Consider the following 23,340-nt stretch of genomic DNA (forward strand, 5'->3'; position numbering starts at 1 on the left):
AAAATGGCGGAAGAATTTGAACAAATTGTCGTGAGCTTATCAGGTAACTCTCCGGGTCGGATTTTCAGGCAGTAGGATTCCGAGAGTAGATTCAATAGTTGACTCGTGCCGTCGCATGACATTGTACGGGATTCAGTTATTTTCAAACAAACCTTATAAAAGTATGAGATTTACTGTGAACTATTTTAAGCGTTTTAGCGTGTTTAGTATATATATATTGGCTGCTATATATATATATTACCATCGCAAAACTAAGCAATATATAGACTTTCTAACAAGATATCAGTGGGAACATTTGTTTTTACAAAGTGCGTATTTTCCTCTATTCTGTAAGCTCAAATTTCGATTTTATGATAATTTCACAGAGGTCCATTCCGATTATATTTTATAATCAATATTCCTTTTTATACTAAAACGTGTACTTTCGTGTCATTCGGAAATAAATTAATAGTTAAAAATCATTGTGTATTGCGCTTTTTGCGTTCCGTGCTATTGCGGTAAAAACTGTTTAATTGATTTAAATAAGCATATTGCGATTTTAGAGAGGTTTTAAAATCAGGCAGTTAATAATGTAAAGTGTGGACAGAAGTTGGGTGATTTCATAATTTCGGCAAAACGGGTGGCGACAACGTTAGGATTACGCTTGTAATCCTGCGTGGGTTTGTAAGTTGCGTCCTGTTTTTATGTGCTAGAGCAGTCCTGCCTAACCGTTTTTTGTTTTACGAACCACTTTCAGATGAAGATAATCACTATGTGGCGATGAACATTTTTACTAAACTCCAATGCAATTCTAGTTTATGTGAGGATTTACCGTATGAAAAGCAAGTTTATTTAAATAAAATCAATTAAGTCAACAATTGCTCGTCGAGTCGTCAACGACCTGGGATGGGGAAAATATCCCAATATCGAATCTAACAATTAAATATTCGAATGGCATTTCACTATTCGAGTATCTGGTAACTCGTGGCCGGGGTCATTTCACTGGACGCGGCGCTTGCGTTGCGCTGATCCAAATAGTTGGATAACACGCGGCACTTGGGTTATACAGACGAGCAAGCGAGAATTTTTGCACACATTTCCGCTGACAGACAGAGACGTCCAATAGAAAGGTTTGTATTATGGTGTTTATTGCTATTATTATTTTTATAATAATTATTTCAGAGCCTATCGTTTCAATTTTTATTTGACCATAATGCGCGCTGATGAAGCACAAATTTCAACAACTTCTCGAAACATCAAACACGTAATTAAGTATTACATGTAATTTTTCTGAGATTTTGTAGAATTATTTTAAATATGTATAAATGCCGTTATTGCCGATTTTATCATCATTTTAATGGAAAATGCGGCACTGACCAGCTACTTACTGTACTGGTATACACAATTACGACTTTAACGGAAGTTTTCATTTGACGTGATATCACAGATGCGACAAAAGAATAAAACGGAAAAATACAACAAATTCCGCAGCCAGCACGAAAAACAAGAATCGGAGTGAAATTAATTTGAGATGCAAATTCATTCCTATAATATTCGTTAATGTCGACGACCTCACAATAATCGTATTGACAAAAAAAACTAATTGTTCACGCCCGCCGGGGAGCAAGAATCAATCTAACTAAGGCATATGATTCGATCATTTTAAATTGAACTATTCGAAAACCACAGAAGAACCCGATTCACCAATCTTTTCGAGACATTTAAATTTGGCCTATACAGATATTCCGTACTGGATTGTCTCTAAATCATTATTACTGTAGGTTGAGTGCTCCAAAAGTAAAACTGCCCGAAGGTTCAATACATCCGCGTATTTTTTGTTTGTTCATTTCTGGCCCAAGCCATGTTTAAAAAGGTTTGTGTTTATTGTAATTTTTTTGCGTGTGTGCTGGTGGGTGGGCACATGATATTTCTCATGTTTTAAACTTTTCAAAGGTTTTGTTCGCTCTCCAGAATTCTCCTTTTATATTTTGTGTGTATTATGGAGTCTTCAAAATAAATCTATCTATCTATGAGACAAGGAAAACTGGGGGAAATATAGCTTACCGAATCAATTATGCCAGAATTGCAAAACATGATTGAAAATATATAAGAGTACTAAAATATATTATGATAATATTGGAAGTCTGCTTACAAATTTACGCGGCCAAGTACAAGCCGGAGCGTTAATTGGGCAGCTCTGTGGACTCTTCTCCGTCGTGAGGTGGATGGTTCATGTAACCACCAGTCGTGTATAGATTACCCCACCATCAAGTACACATACATAAAACAAATAACTAGCTTAACACAATCTCAGCCGACATGGACTGAAACCGTGCGAGTGACTGTAGTGTGCCATATGGGTTAGCCCAGTGTTTCCCAAACTTTTTCGTCAACGGGACACTTACACTTTTTATCTCGCTTCGCGGAACACCAAAAAAAGAAAGGGTAAAGTTGATAATGAATAACGGTGTAATGTAGCCGTTCCCAGTGGGTTCTCAATGCGCCGCGAAAATTAACAGGATTGTTTTGAATATTTTACATAATGCATTTATTATAAATGTTTTATTATTTCCTAATTTAAATGCTGTGTATATGGATCAATTCATTTATTTTACTGCAGTTCATCTACTGAATAGAGTTTAGCGAAATGAGTAATTTTTTTCAGCATTCTAGAGTAAAACCAGGCAGAGATGGGGAAGAAGTGTTGACTTTTTGCCTTTATTCTTTCTACTCGTTTGCCTATAGCAAAAATCAAAAGGATTGCTGTAAACTCGTTAATGAACATTCAACAAGCTAGGCCGACGGAAAAAGCCACTACCCCAGTAAGTAAAGGTGACGGCCAGTTAGACGACAACTTCACGTTCCAAAGATCGCCATGGCGACCATTTTAGACGTAACACTTCGATGACGCTCGCGGAACACTAGTGTTCCTTGGAATACAGTTTGAAAAACGCTGGTTTAGCCAATCTTGTCAGATTTCCTCCCGGCTCGGCGGCGTGGCGCATCATGCTGAGCGTCAGAAATACGCTCCGCACCTCTGCGTGGGTTCGCAAGTTTGAACCCCGTGGGCCGTGAGTGATGATTAGGTGCGAAAAGATTGCTGGACTTCTCGCCGCCGTAGGGTGGTTCACGTAACAACCCTTGGTCGGCTACGGCTTCCTCCACCATAAAGTTCAAGCATCTGAAATAAAGACCTGGCTAACTAACCTTATATACTCGACATGGATCGGTAACCTGACGAGAGGCATTGGTTCGCCATACGACTAGGTCTTGTCGGCTCCCCGGGTAAATATGTGTAAATTCTAAATATGAAAATCCTATAATATTATGACCTTCGACCCTTAAAGCGTATCAAATTGTATTTTCTATTCCGCTCTCTGGCTCTGATCTTTGTGGGTCTAGTTCTCTTTTTCCAGTTTTCCGTTGACCTGTCGTTTTCAATCGTTTGAAATTTTTGTAGATTTGAGTTATCACTTAGGGTTCTATGGCTTCGGCAGTTCAACCTCAGCCTGCACAGGCTCCAACAGTAAACGGAAATGGCGGTATGAAGTTGACAGACACTAAACGAGGTAAAGTCCTTCTGGGACAACTTTCATCTGATTTTTTGAGAATAAAAACCGCTGTTTCAACAGGACAATCAAGGAACGACGCAACCCTGGCACAGCAAATGGCGTTACAGCAGCAACAAATGCTGACACAAACTGCTGTTGCAGGAACTGCAAACAGATTGAATTTAACTTTAGTTGAAGCAAAATTAAATAAGAATTATGGTGTTACAAGAATGGATCCATACTGCCGTGTTATTGTGGGACATGCAGTTTATGAAACTGCAACAGCACAAAATGGCGCAAAGCTTCCATATTGGAATAAAACTATTTCAACTACGGTGGCACAGGATTTAAAACATATCAAGATAGAAATTTACGATGAAAGAGCCTTTTCTATTGATAACAGAATAGCGTGGGGTAAAATTGACATTTCGGACGCGATAAAAAGTGGGAAATCTGAAGATGATTGGTGGCCGTTAAGCGGAAAACTTGGCGACGAAAAGGAAGGAATGATACATTTACAAATTTCATGGTCCAAAGTTCAGCAACCAATTATATACAACGCTCCAATGCCGATGATGTTCCCACACGTCTATAATCCTGCTGGTGTACCTATGATGATGCCCGCGGCAGCAGGTGGGTACATGGTGCCACCTGGTGTCCAAGTCGGGGGTATGTATCCACCAAGTCAGCCGCAAACACAAATTCAGCAACCCGCGATCACAGAACAAGATCTCAAACAAGTTAAAGAAATGTTTCCGAACGTGGAGGATAGCGTGATTAAAGCAGTTCTAGAAGCAAGTGGAGGAAATAAGGATGCAGCTATTAATTCTCTATTAAATATGCAATAATAAGTTTGGTTTAAAAAATAGGAATGTAACATGATGTAATATACTTCAGAAAAAAATTCATCCTTATCGTGTAGTCATTGAAGCTGAAACTAGCAGCATCAACTATATTCTTCTAAGATGGTAAAATCTTCCATTTCATAACTTCTGTTGCTATTTCATTTACATAAGTGAAAGTGCGTCTTTTTTAAACTGTCCTCTTTTTTGTATTTAATGTTCCCTACCCATTATAATGATCCTAAACACGGTTGACTGCTAGTCCATTAAACTCAGAACAACAAAAAAACAGAGGATATTCCCATCAAGAATATTCCATCCAAATATTTGAATACATCCCTAATTGAAGATAGTCGATACAGTAAAATTGTAAAATTAGGAAGAATTAAAAATAATTTTGTTTAAAAAATTTATCATTGTAAAGATTTGACATCCGATATCAGACATAATTCACCTTTGACACTGTAATGTGTGAAATATATACTATTTGAATCATTCTGCAATACCAATTTCAATTTATTACGAATTTACAGTTATTTGCTCAAATATCTTTTTTTTTCATAATAGTGCTTATAAATATAGTAATTATACTTGCAACCCCACAACGAGAAAAGTACAGCAATTTTGAAAATCAGTATTCTGGCTATTTCTGACTCGTATTATCAACTGTTTTAAATATGAAATATCCAGTTGTATATTATGGAGAAAATGTGTTTGTTCATCTATTGAAATATTTCAGATATTTTCATGCTAGTGTTGTTTTTTGTACATACCGTAAATATTCTCTTAAATTATGCTTTTAAATAGGCATCAATTATGTTTGTGAGGTATTTCCTTATGTTAGAGTAACTTCTGTCAGTCAGTAGTTTATTTTTCACCAAAATGAAAATGCACTCACAGTGAACATACACTTAAAAAAAGTTGAAAATGACATTTCATATTGAAAGGTGACGCGAACAACCAAAGTTGGTTATCGAGCAGCGACACCTGTGATAAGAGTCTAACTTTGATACAAGTTTAATAGAAATAAGACGAACAATATATATATAAATTAATATATCAAATATTAAAGTCGAAAAACCAAATTTGTTGTCATTTCATTTACTTTTAGTTTTTTACTATTTGTTATGGACATCACTGGTAACCAGACAAGATGCTGCCGTAGATGGTATTCCCATTACCCGGTATAAATATCCAAATCCTTTCCTTTTGCTACTTTGTTAACTGAGCAATGTTAGTTCATTGTTTCCCAAGATCTTTTAGGTTCGACATTACCTATCCAATTTATAAGCTGAAAATTACGGCTGTCGTGTATTTTGGTCTAATTTGGTATCCTTCAGTCTCCTCCACTTCCGTAAATTAATGAAGCCTGACTTGTTAGAATATCTGATTGTTATCCGGGAGAAACCAATGCTGCTATTTCATGCTTCATAGATTAGCACCAAAGTAAAATTGTTCTAAATCTAGTTGTTTATGTTTATTATTTCATTTAATCATTGTTCTTATACTACTATGTCTAATAATCAATATTTTATTGTTAATATTTTAATTCAGCTTTAAATTAAAGTTTATCGAAAAATCTAGTTTTAAATTCTATACAAAGGACGAAGAATTAATAAATTTCTGTGCAAATCAAAATCTGCCTGTACTTCGCAAAGAGAAAATTTATTATTTCTGAATTGGATAAAAGTGCCAGATTTTGCTCATTTTGACAATATAAATCAACTAAAATGACTGATTTACGGATCGTCCTAAACCTTCCGAACGAGGATATGGAGGTGGACATGGACGAGAACTTTGACGACCAGGAAGATGACAATAATGAAGGTGACCAGCACGGTCAAATGTCATTTAGCACAATTGGTAGCGGAATTATGGCTTTTAACGATTCTTCAATTCCGTCACCACTCGATGTCACTACACCTGAAGAGCTTCTGACACCGTTAGCAAGATTGAGATGTTTCGCTGTTAGTGACAATATATTTAATCGTAGAATGATTGCTCACGATGCTTGTAATGTTTTTGAAGCCGTGCAAAATGACGAGAAAGATTTCGAATCTGCTATTCAGTGTTATCTCAAGCTTTCAGAAGATTTAGAACCGTCAGTTCGAGTCGAACTCATGGAACAACTTGCTGAGATAACAGAAATATTTCATACAAGATTGCTAGACAGTGCTGTGGTGCCTATTTTACTCCGATACCTCACTGACGTGAATAATCAAGTCCGCAAAACCTGCCATAGTGTTTTAGTAGACATAACCAAAGCTGGGTATTTAAAAGTTGGTCAGTTTGAAAATGAAATTTTACCGTTGCTAAAGGATCTCACTTCACGTAAACAGGCCCCTGACGAATACCGTACAGAAGCTATCGCCCTTGTGTGTCAAATTTGTGAATCCTTCGGCTCAGAATTCGCAAAAGAATATTTTTTGCCAATATTTTTGGATTCTTGTTCTGATGACACTATATTTCATGTCCGTAAAGTTTGTGCCGCCAATTTTTCAGCATTTTGTGACATTCTCGATGATGCACTTATCAACAAAGATCTTCTGCCGCGATTTATCGGTTTATGCAAAGACAATGTATGGGGGGTGAGAAAATCTTGCGCAGAGAGTTTCCCTGACTTTGCTAAACACATGTCTGAAGAAGTTCGTATCAACACGCTCTCTCCATTGTACAGTGGCCTTCTATCAGACCAATCTAGATGGGTCCGCGTCGCAGCTTTCGAGTCTCTCGGACCTTTTATATCTACGTTTGCTGACAGCAAATCGGCGAGTGATAATTTTAATCAAGCGGCAACAGGTGTGCCTGGTTATAAAATCACTGATGATGAACTGAAATATGATTTTGATTCCTTCCTTTACTGGCGTGACCCGATACCACCCGTCACTTTCGAAGAAGATTTTGATGATGTCACTCCGATGGATCAAAACAAGGAAACAGACGAAATTCAGTCTCAAGTTTACGTGAATAGTTCTAATCCCACCCACCAAAACGAGGAGGATAAACCGGATGAACAATTAGAGCAAAAAGAAACAAGTAAGCAGCTGAAAGTTCAAACTGCAGTTGAACAACAGGATGATGACGTTTATTCACCGACCAAAGATGATGTTTTGAAATCGATTGAGTTTTCAGCGGAAAAAGAAAACATGCCGATTCATTTTGATATTAATTTGGATAAAGCCGAAAACGAGAACGCTGAGTCAGCAGAAATAAAGGATGATAAACAAGAAGAAGAATATGATGAACTTAACGCCGTTCCTTCGATAAATTTAACAACAACAAATGGAAATGTCGAAGTATTTACAGATGATTCTGGATTGGAGAAAACCACAGAAGAAGTAATTCCAAATGACGATTCTGATTTAGCAAAAGGAGACTCGACAGAAAGTTCCATTACAGAAGAGACCAAAGAGCAAACTGAAACCGTCACAGAGAAAACGCCCTCGGCTGCAGAAAACGGAAATCAAGAAAGCAGCGAGGACAGTGATGATGAATACTATGATGAAAACGAGCCACGAAATTGGCAAAGTCCGAGTTTACAGGAATACCCAGATTTGTATGAAACGGAATCGAGTGATAATATGGAAATCAATTATCGAATGTTCAGTACGCTTAATGATATCAACTACACTCGTGATTTTGCCGACCGTATTTCCGGATCAGATCACTATGCCCATTTCGATCCTATATCTTCTGTACATAGTCCCACTTCCAAAGCATCAAGCCAGCAGTCAGTCATTCCACAACAGTTGCTTGATAATTTCTTATCAATGACTGATCCGTCTAGAAAGCAAACCGTAGACACTGAAATAACGATGCACTGTGCTTATAGTCTTCCTGGTGTCGCGTACACTCTCGGACGAAATAATTGGCATTGTTTGAAAGACGTTTACCAAAAGCTGGCTTCAGACGTACAATGGAAAGTTCGGAGAACAATAGCGTCATCAATTCATGAATTGGCAAAAATTTTAGGCGAAGAATTGACAGCGACTGAGTTAGTTCCAGTTTTCAACGGATTCTTGAAAGATTTGGACGATGTTAGAATCGGAGTGTTGCGCCACCTAGCAGAATTTTTAAAGCTACTCAAACCTGAAGTCCGTGGAATATATCTTTACCAACTAACGGACTTTCTCACTATCGATAACAGCCGTAATTGGAGATTCCGCTATGAGCTGGCAAGACAATTGTGCTCTCTCACTGAGCTGTATAACTGTGACGACATTGTGAAGTATATTTGTCCAATAACGATGCGTCTGGCCACGGATAGAGTCGTCGCAGTTCAAGTGGAAGCTGGAGGACTAATCGGGAGGCTTTTGAACGAACTACATGAATCGGGGGATGAGAGAAATTTCCAGATTTTTACGGAGCGAGTTACGTCCGCATTGGCGAAGAGTACTCGCTGGAAAGAACGGGCATTATTCTGCAAAATATGCAACCTTATTCTACGAGAGCTGCTCTTACCGTTCAACATATTTTTAAAGTATTTTTCAACTACATTGGTCGAGATGGCACGCGACGGAATAGTGAATGTACGAATAATCGCAGCCCAAGCTCTCTCGTACGCTGTCCAAACGTTCTGTGATGAAGGGGAGGGAGAGGAAATGTGTGCAATGCTCAAAGAACTTCAAAGTGACAAGGACAGAGATGTCAAGTTTTTTTCAGCAATATCTTGCTGATTTCAGAACCTGCATTTTGCATCTTAATATGAAGTTCAATATAAGCTCTGTGATTTGCTTCAGTGAACTTTTGAAGATCAATGAAACGTATCCAATCAGTGTATAAATTAAAACAATAATCCTCAAATACTAGACGCCTCGTCTCTGCAGTAAAAACTATTTCTCAACTATTTTATTTTAATTGTAATCAGGGATATCCAGAATTAATAAAATCTTGGATTCTCAATTTTAAAATATTGAAAAATTGTCGAAATTTGTTAAAAGTACCGATTAGTAAAATCTGACAGGTGAACCAAAAATATTTATGCAGCTCTTGATTACTTTGAAATTAGAAAATCAATCGGTAACAATGTTCATCTTGATTTATCTACATTTTCAAATTTAGTCTTAAATATACCTTTGATTTATGTGAATTTCTTTGTTGAATATAACCCAATTTAAATCTATTAGCAAGGTATTTGGACATTTCTAGTTCCAATTTATCCTAGTTTCAACCAGAAGACTGTCACTGGAACCCTTTCAAAAACTTTTGCATTAGGGGCAATTAAGAGGGGGCATGTCACTTAATGAAACACTCAATCTGTAAAATTTATCATAAATCTGATTTTATTATCAAAATTGTCAATTTTTGGGGGGGAAAACAGTCATTTGTATTATTTTAGTTCTGAAATAATATTTAAGGATGGGTTTGAAAATGTATTTTACCCAAAACCAATTTTTGGATAACATAGCACCATGCATTACACTATATATACTGTGAGTAGTCCTATATCCTTACTATATAAGTCAATTCTAATAGCAAATAGGAGTCCTTATCTGTCTTTGTTTACATTTACTATTCGATTTATTATTTACTTTCAAGATTTTGTGAAATATCAACCACCAAATTATCTGATCTAATATTGATATTGTAATTGGGCTTGCTATAGGGTCTTAGAGAGGGTGGGACTTATCTATCCATTTCAAAGTTATTCAAAAATTGAACTTGCTGGCATTTACAGCAAAATTTAGCTCTGAAAAGCAAAATTCTGACGCAGAGTTTTCGTGTTATTGGTGGAATTCGGGTTTAGAGATTTTATTGCTGTAGTTCATACAAATCTATTTGATTCAGAATTATTTAAATTCTGGTTTAGCAAAAAAATTTAAATTTGGCTTTGATGAACCCGTATCTCAGTATTTAATGTCAAATATATCTCTATTACCACAGTTTGTAACAATGTCTTCTCTCTGCTTATCTGACATATGCATGGTGATGAGCTGTCTTTGTTAATATTTATTTTTGTTTTTAAATCAATTTTTGATTTCTACCAAGTAGTTTTGGAGTAGGTGTCCATAAGTTGTATCCTGATTCCATTAAATTACAAAAGTTTAATATTTCAATGCATTTAGGATTCCTCCATTATCTGAGAATATAAATATTTTTAATAATCAGCATTCAGCAATAATTTCCAATTTTGTATAAACTGATTTCCGACTAAATCTCATTGTATGACCATTTATATTTATTTGATTTATTTTAAAATGTCGAACGTGCTTTAAAATTATATCGCTGGTGTATTATCAAAGGGTATGGTATACTTGAATACTCATACTAACTAAAGTTATTGAAGCATGAATAGGCAGCGAGGAACCTCTTTATATGAAGATGAGATTATTCTGACCAATCAAGCCCTGTTGATTCTAATTAGTAGTTGGAATGGTATATGAGGTTTGGCAGCAACTGCGCCTTTATTTGAAGGTGCGATTATTCTGATCATTCATGCTTCATTTAATCTAAATCGTGGTTAGAATGGTATTCAAGTAGACCATACCCCATTTTCTTGTTCCTGAGAATTTATCTTTAGTTTATTGAAAACATATTTTTTTGCTGTTTTGCCAAAAAGTGCTGCATGATTGTTTTTCCTTATTTTTGTATATACCTGCAATTCATTGGTTTTCAATCACAAATTATTTAATTTCCACACAAAAATAACTATGCCACGATTTACAATAATTTTAGGTTATTTTTCAAAAGAGCATAGAATATCAAAAATTTACACCGGACCTATATTAGTTACTCTACCAGGTGTTTGTTTCCTTTCTTGATTTATTTAATTAAACCAGGGGTTCCCAAACTGGAGCCTGCGACCCTTCAGGGGGACGCGGAACGAATTTTAAGCGTAGCAAAGAGTACAGCAATTTCACATAAAGTACTATATCTATTGTGCTTTTTAGACTTTTAATTCGAAACACAATTATTAAAACTAGTGCAAAACATAAATCTCACGATTTCGAGAGAATACATGGGATCAAAGAAGAGGCCTGCTTGCATAACAATGCTGGCTTTGATTGCAAGACCCGCGAAGCGTGGCACTTTTCGGAGGGGGGCATTTTAATAAATTGGAAGAGGTCGCTTAAAAGTTTGGGAAGACCTTATTTAAACCATGATAGCATGGTGTCCAAAACAAATACAATAAAATCCAACTACATTCATTTAGTAACTTTTTTCGAAGCTTTTGGAATATTTTCTTTGTAAATGTGAACCACTTAGCATAAATAATAAGAAGTACCATATTTTATTGATCGTAAGGCCGTCTATAAATTGCTTAGATTGGGTTTTTGTTCATGTGTAAGGCACACAAGACTATAAGACGCAACCGGTACTGTTTCTAATTGTAGGCAATAAAGCACTACCGGATTCATGCATTAGGCGTGCTGGCTTGAAGGGGAAAGATCTACTTTTGAAAAATAGATCTTGAAGTACGCCGTATGATCCGTAAATATAGTAACGAAACTAATTCTCATGCTGCCTTCCTTAGACTTACTTCATAACTATGATAACCTTTCAAAAGTAGCTTAGGTTCTTGAACCTTGTTGGTCGAGAACATAACTTTCAAATATACAATTATTTTAGATGATATTTTATTTAATGCAACACTTTGAAGCCATGCTTATTTTTTTTCATTGTTATTTATGCTGTAGGCTTTGTAATGATAGGAACCAAAGACAGAATATTCCTATTGTTTGTTTTCTATCTACATAGCGATATCCGTGGATGCTCATACATGGCTTATTTGAAGTGAATCAATTGAATAGGAGTACAAGATGACACCCCCTCCCTCCCCCCAGAAAAAAAAATATCTAAGTCATATATGAAACATATTCTAGAGAAAACATAACTTTTGGTCAAAGCGTCCCGGAACACTGAAATTTTTGTGCACAATCATACTCGAACAGAAGTTCAAGTGTTAAATAAATTTTAGTAGTAATTATGAAATTTATGAGTTTTGTTTGTTCTTGAATCACCCTTATATTATAAAAATGAGGCATTTTATCCCAAACCCCCTACTATTTATGGATGCATATTCATTAAGACCATTCATTCAAAAATTATGTATTCAAAATTAGCCTTTATTTACAAAATGCCCAACTCTGGGTTAGATTAACCACAACAAATGTTAATACAAGGTCTTGTCTTGTACCACATTGGCAAGTTATAATAACACTATTGTCAGTGCTGGCACACCTAGACCAAAGTGAATGTCTCAATTTCAGCATTTTTGTTTCGAATATTGAGAAATCATTCTGTCAATTTTTGTCGTTTTAAAGGTATTTGTGGACGCTATAGACTTTTCACTGTTGAGCTTTTTTTTTTTCGTTTCTCTCTTACTTAGCAGTGTGTGATAATGAGCATTTCTCTTGGCGCTTTTTCTGCTGATTTTATCAAGTTTTCTTGAAAATAGTTCACAAATATACATCAATAAACGTGAATTTCGTTTTATCCAAGTATCCTATGGATGTGAGTCTGATAGAGCTTGAACTGGGAGGAGTTTGGAGATTTATATGCAGGGTGTACGCTGAAAAATTGGCTCTTCCAACGTGCACGTAATCACTGTGACTGTTACAGACGACAATGGGAAATTCCGATTTTGAAACCACCCCTTTTGAAAATCCTGGCACCTGAGGGGTGTCTATTAGGTCCCTTTACAATTTCAATTTGTTACGAGAGCCAAAATATGATTGAATTTCCTTTGTAATTTTAAGACTTTATAGACAACATATATCAGTGGTTCCCTACCAGGGGCCTATAGACCCCTTCCCCCAAGGCCGAGGGGGCCACCCACAATCCTGGGCGCGAAACTGATGCTACATTTCGTTTAACAAGAAAACTTCTGCCTGGTTCATTGCTTGATAAGATTACTTCACACAAAAGGAGGCTATGAGTCATAAAAGATTGGGAACCACTGCTATAGACCTTGAATTGAAAAGGGCTTCGAAGCTCTTTATACATCTAGAAGAGGTAAGAGACAGATTAGACAAATTGTGTGCCTAGTCGGATGAAAGATTGGAGCATCATGCGGATTCGTGCATTCATCCCACTGCTGATTACATACGTACCCAGTGCTTGATTAGAGGTTTGAATCTTGTGAGCTGCATAATTATGCATGAGGTTTGCCATCATTTATTGTCACATGGTGATTTATGTAACCACTGGTCGGTAACAAGAATGCAATAAGTGCCTGAATCCTAATTAGATTTTCAAAATATTGATGGCTAATTGAGGTTTCAAATATAATATTACGGTAATTCATTTGGAGGTTATGTTCTTAAATTTACCATGGCTTGTGATTCAGAACAGTAGCAAATAGGCTTAACAGGATTTGGCAAAATTCAAACATGAAAACTTTACTGCGACCCGGACTTGACATTTAAATGTCCATTGGCCGAAGATCTAGGAACTTGTATCTAACACTAATGACATTCACCACAGAATTTTTTTTAAAGAAATTTGCACAAAGCAAGGTCACGTTGTCATGTTGAAATGCATACGTCTAACAACAACAAATTAGAAAAAATATTATACAGTCTGCCCAAAATTCAGAATTTAATTTTACAGTGGTGGTAAAACATGCTTATAGAACATGCTGTATGAATTAAATGGGGTTTATTGGTGCTCTATATTCATGCAACTAGAGTTAATTGGCTATTAAAAGTTGATTTGAGATGACTTTCAAGTTTTTACACTATATTGCGGGCTTTAGGCAAGCAGCTACTGATATAAAAATGGTTTCAACAAGAAGACAAAATCATTTTTGTTTTGCATTGCCTACCAAATTTATTGAAGCCTTGGTGATGTGATGGGCATGAAGATTGAACCCGGAAATCTCCAACCAACATAGTTAATATCACAGCTTAACACTGGAAACAGGCCATTGCACCAAAAGTAGCAATTTTATACGTTGACCATACTTTTCTTTTTTGTGCAGGTGGCCCAAAGCTTACATTTTGCCTATTTTAAATGGAGCTTGAGCAAGATTGAGACACCATACCAAGCTATGTGTTTGTACGCACGTTTGATGATGGCCAATTTCATATTAAAATTTTTTTATTTCTGAATGATAAATTGCCTGTTTTCGACTGTTCCTGAGCACGAACAAAAGGACAATTTGAAAGTAAAAAATTTGATCATGGAGTTTAAAAAATAAGACACCTGATAAAACTGCATAGGAATATGTTAGTGTATAAGAGTGGATTGTAGCATATCTCAAACTTGGATCAGCGCAAAATTTTTCCAATAAAAAGTAAGAAATCACGTTAATTGCAGAATTATATACAACATAATTTTAATCTGTGGCGCAATTCATCAAAATCAGTGAAATTTTTATCGAGGTGAAATATAAAAACAATTAAAAATAAAAAAAGCCTTACAGTGACAATCAGGCATTAGCTGTTTTAGATTAATAATCAAATTAACAAATTTTGGTCCAAATAAGTCTCAGGGGGTTAACAAAAAATATAAAAACAATACAAAACTCCTGTAGAAAATCAAGTATCAAAAATTAATTGTAGATCGTTTTTTTTTCTTTAAAGACACAAATATTACATTGCTACTTAGCATGTGGTATACCACCATATGCCCAGGTGTAGTCTTACCGTAGGTTAAAATATGTACAAATTAAGCGTTCTTTGCTAAATTTAATTTCTAGAAATAAGTTACATCCAATGCTGATGGAAAATTCACAGGTGAACATTGAGCATTAACTATCGAAATTCTATTTAATATTTAGCTCTGAATCAAAGCCAGAAATATATTTCAGCAAAGTCGAAGTCGATTTTCATTTCCACTCCAGCCCAGGTGAGTTTACTTGGTTTATGTTAAAAAACTTAGTCAATCGTTGGACTAAGGTTTGCTTGTTTTGTGTCTCGCAATGTTACAACCGCTCATATCCAGATCTCCGAGATGTTGGAAGTGCTCTTTCACGCCAACTTCTGGTCGGAGTGTTTCTTCTTTCTTCTTGACTAACTGGATGCCCTTGAACAGATCCTTTATAAATACAAAATCGAATGCTCATGTTAAAGAGGTTGAATAATTCACAAGCAAACAAGTCATCAACACATTGAACCTTACTGATTGCGTACACCAGAGGTGTGCAACCTAGGCCAAATGTGGCCCTCAAGGAAAAATTGTGCTGCTTGCAGGGAAATTTAATTTGGTGCGTGCGAGTAATTCCTTTGCTTTGCAAAGCCTATACCTTAGTCCAATCTATTATCTATGCCAAGGCTGCCCAACCTACGGGCCACATGCGGCCCGCCGAACAGTTTTTGCCGCCCGCCCTATAAAGTTTGTAAGCAGACTTTCTAAATTTTTACATACATTTTACTATACATAAGTATCTTTCGTGATTTTGGTGTAATTATTCCTGTCATCTATCTACGTTCAAATGCCGGTTCTTATTATTATGTTTGTGTCAAGTCTTGCATTTTATCAAAATATACGACCAGGCGCTGATAACAATTCATTCATAGTTTTTCTGAGATTAATTTTTGATTACTGCAACTGTATTGCACATCAGGGTCAATTGATGCATGATGGTATGATTAAGAAAATAGCTAACCCGTAGTGCCTGGCACATTATAATTATGGCTTTGTCCAGAACCAACATTGACAACCCCTCCACCATCCAGTACGACATCTCCACCGTTTTCTCCAAAGTTTGCATTGGCGGTTTGAACATGATATTGTTGAAGAGGTTGGGTGCCAGCTGTAGTTCAAAAACATAACCGTATGTGTTTATAAGGAATAGAATTTTCATATTAAGAAAACAAAGCCAGACCGATGGCTTGAGCACATGGCGAAGCAGGTTTCTCATCTGGGTACCAGTGCCAAAAATTGTTTCACAATTTTCGTTCCTCGTACTTAATAGTGAGAGAGAGAAAGAGATTCATTTTTTGCCAACCAGAAAAAAACAAGCATTCTAGCAATAATAAAAATATACAACAACATACTCGTTCGTTATTTCGTTTAGGTTCTATTTGATTTCTGTAATATTCTGTGTTATATAATATTCATACCCGACATGGACTGGTAACAGGACAAGAAGCCATGGTTAGCCATATTATTAAGTCGTCTTATCGGCTTTCATCTCCCCCAAAATAAATATGCAATAAGTCTTATCCTATCCTATAAAGTTTGTATAAAAGCATATCTACATATATTATAATCAATATACCTGAATTTAAGACAAATGGTTCAGTCTTGATCAGGTCGCCATTTTCCTCTATTTTGAATTCGAGAACGAATTTGCCTCTTTCCGAAGCTCTGGCAACAAAACTATACGCCACCGTGTGGTCGTCCAGAAGCAACTGATCCTCCAATTCGTGACCTTTGTCTGGGTAGACAGGAACAGACCTTGCTTCGCAGTTTAGCTTACTCTTGTATTTTCTCGAGCTGTACATGATAATGGGGATTGATACAGGGCGAATAGTGCTGTATCCATCATCAATCCATGTTTGTAAAGTATTCTTCAGTTCTTCCTCATTTAACCCATACAGAACACTTATATCGTGGGGATCCTTCTTGACTATGTAAACATGTACAGTGTATTTGCCGGCTGAAAAATATCATTTAAATTTTTATAAGACAAAGATTTAGAAAAGGGCCAATCTGGCCACGGGCAAGGACTTTCACTAAATACGGGGTGACCTAAAAATGTAGGTCACGGCAGTTTTGTGCACCGTTGGGAATACGCTCACCACCGTGCACCACTAATTACCCTGCCTAGGTTCCCAGGCTTGAATCCCATGCGAGGATGATCATGTGCGAGAGGATTGCTGGAATCATCGCCGCCGTAGGCTGGTTCACGTAAGAACCGCTGGTCTGTTACAGCTTCCTCCACCATCAAGTCCAGCATCTGAAACAAATAACTGTTCAACTAATCCTATACCCGACATGGACTGGTAACTAGACGAGGCAATGGTTCACCATGTGATCAAGCCGTCTTATTTTTTTTCTTCTCTCCCGGGATAAATATGTGAATCCTATCCTGACATACTTACTACATTTCTTATAAATTTCTTTTTTCTCCCCAACTAGGCCATGAGAATTTGTTGCTTGAATAGTGAAGCGGTATTTTACTCCTGGTGTTGGTGATTTGAGCCAAAAGTTTGACAGGTTCGTATCTTCACTGCCAATGAGATTCCATCCCCACCAACTCTTTTCATAGCTGTTAATTTTGTATCGAATATTGTCTTCTTCAGCTTCGTCCCAAGATAAAAATATCTTTCCTTTGTCTTCATTAACTCGCAAACCACGTATTGGCGTTGGATCTGTAATAGTGTGGTGGCAGTTTTTTTAATCAGAAGGGAACGTTATTTTGGGATCTGCAGGAGGTTGCTATGTTCAATATTCCAACAAACTATAAAAATTTAATGATAAAAACTACAACGAATTACATAATGTAATATTGTGGTGGCAATGTTTTTGGCGTTCCGGAAAGATGTGCACCAAGATCGCGAACATCGGTTAGTGTACCAGGTTAGGGCATAATTTTATTTCAATTCCAATGTAAGCATTAGAAATAAATAAATAAGCATTTAACCTCATAACCTGTTCGTTTACTCTACATGGGTGCACAAGGTGTATTCAAGCTATCTCATAGACCAGGAGTGGGCAACTCCTGGCACGCGTGCCAAACTTGGCACGCGAGCCCATTTATTCGGCACGGGAGCGAGGCCTCGAAGACGAGATTATTCTCCTTTAGATAAAAAGTTTCGAGGCTCTGATTCATCCGATGAAGCTCGGTGTTTGTTTATTCATTATCGTTTGTTAACAATCTGTTATTCATTTAAAATTTTAAACTCTTTTTGTCTTTTCATGACATGGCTACAAAGAAATATATTATGACATAACAACTGAGTTAGCTCTTGACTAATTGTGACGAGACACAGCATTCATTGGGTTCATTGTTACGTAATATATAGTCTGTGCCACAATTTCTCTTCATTTCTGATTGATTTATGGAAGTTGTACAGCTCATGTTGGTTAGAGTTACTTGCTACCTTACTGAAATAAATAGATTTCGAAAGAAATATAAGCAATTATAGAAGGGAATACAAGAGAGAAGTGCAGAAAACGAACTATCGCATGATTGGGAAGCCATTCCCGAGAATTTTTCGTGTCTCAAAAACTTTGCAACTGCATGTTGTTATCTACATATGCTTGTGATTTTCTGTTCTCAGTTATGCACTTTATTAAGGCTCATAACAGGAGTAGCCTGAAATATGAAACCAGTAGTTCAGAATTTTTTTTCAATGTAAATCTCTATCAACGGTAATGCAGTAGCAAGAGTCTCACTTATATAGAATAGAAAAAGTAATAAAATCTATTTGTCGGACTCATATTTTCCCGAATAGTGAATCTGTCTGTAGCTTACATGTTTAGAGGGTATATTATTGTGTATTTTTGCTTTAAAAGTAACAAAGCATTGTTTTTAATTTTGATCGGGACGCGGAAGAATTTTGTCGTTAAATTTAGCCGATTTGGGCACGCGAGCCGAAAAAGGTTGCCCACCCCTGTCATAGACTACCCTGAGATGAACATAAAATTCCTATCCTATATGACAAACCTGTCCAAAATATTCTGCTTATTCCTGGACCATTGATAACTCCTTCAGCATTTCTTGGATAAACAACAACTTTGTACTCAGACGACGGTCTGCATCCAACAATGGTAAAAGATGTGTCATTGAGTTTGCTTTTTTGTCTCTTTAAAAAATCAGAGAAAATATATGTTAAGTCAACAGGCAATAAAAAATAACTGACAGCAATATTATCCTTTGATTAGGATGGGATTATTCTGCCAATCTTATCTCCGCTGAAAATGAGTTCAAAGGAAATCAAATCCAATACGGTGGAATTCAGCGATTCAGTTTTGTTATGTTTAGTGGGTGAGCGAGAGAATCGTTAAATTAATGAAATAGTAGAATTTATTGTCGTTGTTGCAATCAATTCTTTTATTTTGGATATTTGTAAGTAAGAGTATTTTCACACATTCAAGCAAGAACTTGAAAGAAGCTCTAGACATGCAGCAACAGATAGGATGGGCTTTACATATTTATCCTGAATGTGAAAAAAGTCAATGATAAGACCACTTAATCATATGGCACACAACAGCCTCTCGCGTTTTTACCGGTCTATTTCGGGTATGGGATTAGTTGGCCTGTTATTTGTTTCAGATGCATAGACATGACGGTGAAAAAAGCTGAAACCGACCAGCAGTTTCTTGAACCCCCCCGCTATGGTGGGGGGTAGTCCAGCAATTCTCTCGCACATGATTTCTCTCCATTCCCGGTAGCAAGAGTATTCCTAACACTTAGCATGACGCGCCGCACTGCCAAGATACATTTAGAGCTATCATTTTTGGAAGAAACTATTTCTTCTCTGTTCTGTGACGCATCTGCTCAATTTTTAGACTCTTGTGTGAGAATTAGGGTAAAACATGAGAACTTAAACCCTCAGACCGAAAATGGTTGGGTAAAACGCTCTAGCAAGGGCCCGAGGATCTTGTTAGAGATCACAATGGTTTTAGCCCGATAACAAGGTTTTCCGGTACGACCTCTACCATAAACATTGACCCAAATGCAGTTTTGAGTGAGGGGAAAAAAATGATAGGGTTTTAAACTTTCAAATGAAATTGAAAATAAAACTATAACCAAAAAAGGATGGATTTAATTATTTAAACATCGTATTAAAAATTATAAACGTGGAGTAATAACTAGATGGTTAAAAGCTAGAGTCTTTGAAATTTCCGGTAGCTTGGACTCCATCCAGTTGGTGAACCTGGCTCCAGCTCTTAAAATATGCTACTGGTCCAGGTTCCAATTCCTGATCCCGGCTCTAAACGTATTCAATTCTATTTCTCACCTCAAGTTCTTGGTTCCTAAAGACTACAACATTGTGAAAAACTGCATCACAAGCAGGGGCGGACACCCGGGGGGGCGAGGGGGGGCGGTCGCCCCCCCAATAATTTCGCAAAAAAAATTAATACATGTTGTTTCCGCCTTACAAAATTATCATTTCCGAAAAGTGCGATAGTCAAGCGCAATTAAACGGTTAATAGTCACCGATATTATAACTGTTTTCTTACAATAATGGACCAGGGCGCCTTCGGAGCATCTCACATTTTCGTGAAACATGCGCGCCCGCACGGGTAATACTCCGTCTTCAAACGCACCGCCGATCACGCGCCATGGTTTTGCACAACTAATTCATTTTTGTACAATTTAATATGATTTTCTCATTGTCAAAATCTTTCAATAGTGTTATTGTTGGCACTTGCGAGAGAAGTGAATGAGGCAAACTGTTTTTCATTACAACAATTAATTATTATCGCTAAAAAATTAACTAGATCTAAAGTTGTTATAAACAATTTTCACCGCTGGACGTATCTTTTCACGTTATGGATTTCGTGCAAGGCCCAGCATAACTTGCGGGCAAAGATCAAAGCATTTACTATGTCGAAAAGTTGAAAAGCGGCAATATAAAATACTAAAAATAAAACTGTAAATAATATAAGTTTTGTTGAGGCCCGCAATAGTCTAAAATCGCAAAATTTCACAAATTATGTTTGCTTGACCTTTAAAAACATTTCGTCACTAAAATCGAAACACGGTCAATTGTGAGCGGCATTTACTTTTTTATCCATTACTTTTAAATTGACGTTGAAAATTTTCGTGTTAACATTAAACAAAGCTGACAACGCGACTTTTCCCCGGTTTGTGATGATATATAAGATATTAAAGTATATTCGATCACTTTTTGTATTTATTTATGTATTTTTATTGTACTGAAATAACTTTTACTACGTGAGAATTGACAGAAAATTTATGAATTTTTCGAAAGGTTTTATCTTCAAAAATAATCGGAGTGACAACATTGCGATTGAGCGGAGCCAGTGTGACAAGTACATCTCAAATTTATCAAATTCGCAAAATAGCAAAAATACGGATCAAAACAATATATAAACGGGCAGTTTACCACACATTTTTATGTCCGCGGATTGCCGTCGTGTTTTAGAGTAGCTCTTGTTTTGTCGACTCATCCGCAGTTTAAATTGAAGACAATTAAATTAATAAATCAAGACATTTTGAATATGCCGGTATCGGTCTTTGATTGATTACTTTGCACAAGTGAAAAATCATTTTTCGTTGATAAAGTCGGCTCTTTTAACAAGTGGCGTAATAGCGGCGACTGTTCCGCGTGGATTTCGAGGCGGTGAATTTGTATTTTTGATTTACTAGTATACTTTATAATTATTTTCATTGTATGAATTAAAATTGTACTATATGGGATTTTATATCAGATATCGAGATTTTTGTAAAGGCGATAACGAGTTCGGAAGATTGCAAAAATACGTATCAAAATTAAATACATCAGGCAGCTTATTTCATATTTTTATTTCCCCATATCACCGTGGTACTTTAGTTTAGTGATATTTTTATTTTGACGTAAGAAGTCGCAACCGCGGGTTACGCTGCACACAATTAAATTAATATATAAGGACATTTTAGAATCTCGTGGCTGTCATGGATCGACAGAAAAATCATTATACGCTTAAATAGGCGGCTCTTTTAACGAGCGCGTAATCGCGGTGCTTGTTGCAGACAGCAATGGGAAGTTCCGACCTCAAATTTGTTATTTTCTGTTTGTTAGCAAGAAATTGGTTCAGTGACGCGCAAGTTCCGTGTCCGAGCAAAGCAGCCTAGGTAATCGATATATGAGTAGCAAAATGACATGCTAATACTTAGAGAATGACATCGACAGGTTATTGTTACGTGACGATACACGGCGCTGTGTTTTTCGGTAAGCGATCCGGGTTCGCCCCCCCAAAATTATGGAAAGTGTCCGCCCCTGATCACAAGCTTTCTTGATTTCCCACCGTGCTTGGAAGCCAAAATCCAGAATTCTCTTAAGATATAATTTCTTCACAATATGAGGCACTGAAAAAAAGCATGTTGCATAAAAATATGTTAAACACTTTTTTTAAACACAATTTTTCATAAGGGAGGGGAGGGGCTTTATTAAAAAAAATTGCTATGTTTTTTGTGTTTGATTGCTGACAGAAGCTGGATATTGATGTATTTCATGATCTATCCTGGGCATAATGGACCTGAGCAGGCGTTCTTAATCTGGGTAACGGAAGGGGTACCCATGGATCATTTTGTTCCGCCAGCTTAGGTTTACTTTTATATATACATCGATAGTTTATACAAGACCACTGGCACAGCTACAGTTTCCATCAGCATCAACTAACGAGGGACTAGAAGTACTTCAAATTAAAACAGTAGGGCAGTGAGGGAAAATATGCTATACGACGAAAAAAAATTCCACAGAACAGAAAAAAACTGTATGATTGAGTGCCTACCTGAACGCCTCAGATGTTGGGAGGCTCTAATGTAGTCTTCCATTACTGTAAATACAAAAACGTTTTGTTAATATTCTAGGAAGGTATTTCCGTATTTAATAGAATTGAGAAAAAATTAGATGCAGCAAAAGACCTCACACTCCTCGCGCTCAAAAGCTGGAGCAAAGTATGTTTGAGATATGGTAGTTATTACCACCGTGCAGCAACCGCAGAGTCTTCATTTAGTTTGAATAAAATTATTTGGTCAATAAATATTTATATATATACCGGTACTTCATACATTGCCATGGCTGCTAGTCATCGCATGGTAATATCAGTCAATATCACTCCAAACTTACCTTCATCTGGACTTTGCCAGGGGACTGACTGGTTACTTCCCATATTTCAGTAATTGGTCATTCGATATTCATATTATCATAAATCTACATATCTATGTCTCTTACTTTTAAGCTAACAATTAGTTGAAGGTACTGTAAATTTGTGAATATTCAAATTAACTTTGAATACTGCGGATATCAAATATTTTGCAAAAAAATATGTAAAGGGATTAGGAGGAAGCCAAAACATAAAAGCGACGAAGTCGCATTCAACGGTACCGTACCATGCGACCC

At 36.6% G+C, this 23,340-nt stretch overlaps 3 protein-coding genes across 3 annotated transcripts; 2 read left to right on the plus strand and 1 right to left on the minus strand.

The window, feature by feature from the left end:
• The first annotated feature begins 3,283 nt into the window (after nucleotides 1-3,283).
• LOC120346647 (toll-interacting protein A-like) lies at nucleotides 3,284-5,926 on the plus strand. The gene has a single exon (XM_039416428.2). The coding sequence runs from the start codon at nucleotides 3,464-3,466 to the stop codon at nucleotides 4,376-4,378; it is 915 nt and encodes a 304-aa protein (XP_039272362.2). The 5' UTR covers nucleotides 3,284-3,463; the 3' UTR covers nucleotides 4,379-5,926.
• A 134-nt stretch (nucleotides 5,927-6,060) lies between these two features.
• Nucleotides 6,061-12,798, plus strand: LOC120346633 (serine/threonine-protein phosphatase 4 regulatory subunit 1-like). Its single transcript, XM_039416402.2, has one exon. The coding sequence runs from the start codon at nucleotides 6,103-6,105 to the stop codon at nucleotides 9,046-9,048; it is 2,946 nt and encodes a 981-aa protein (XP_039272336.2). The 5' UTR covers nucleotides 6,061-6,102; the 3' UTR covers nucleotides 9,049-12,798.
• Nucleotides 12,799-13,221: 423 nt separating this feature from the next.
• Nucleotides 13,222-23,236, minus strand: LOC120346642 (uncharacterized). Its single transcript, XM_039416413.2, has 9 exons — nucleotides 23,068-23,236; nucleotides 22,730-22,774; nucleotides 22,219-22,304; nucleotides 20,230-20,274; nucleotides 18,933-19,071; nucleotides 17,365-17,634; nucleotides 16,539-16,919; nucleotides 15,924-16,070; nucleotides 13,222-15,352 (listed from the first exon to the last, which is right to left on the minus strand). Exons 1-9 carry the CDS (start codon nucleotides 23,108-23,110, stop codon nucleotides 15,240-15,242), a joined length of 1,269 nt encoding a protein of 422 aa, XP_039272347.2. The 5' UTR covers nucleotides 23,111-23,236; the 3' UTR covers nucleotides 13,222-15,239.
• Between the last annotated feature and the right edge of the window lie 104 nt (nucleotides 23,237-23,340).

This window comes from Styela clava, chromosome 1, assembly GCF_964204865.1.
Source record: "Styela clava chromosome 1, kaStyClav1.hap1.2, whole genome shotgun sequence".
Taxonomy (NCBI): domain Eukaryota; kingdom Metazoa; phylum Chordata; class Ascidiacea; order Stolidobranchia; family Styelidae; genus Styela; species Styela clava.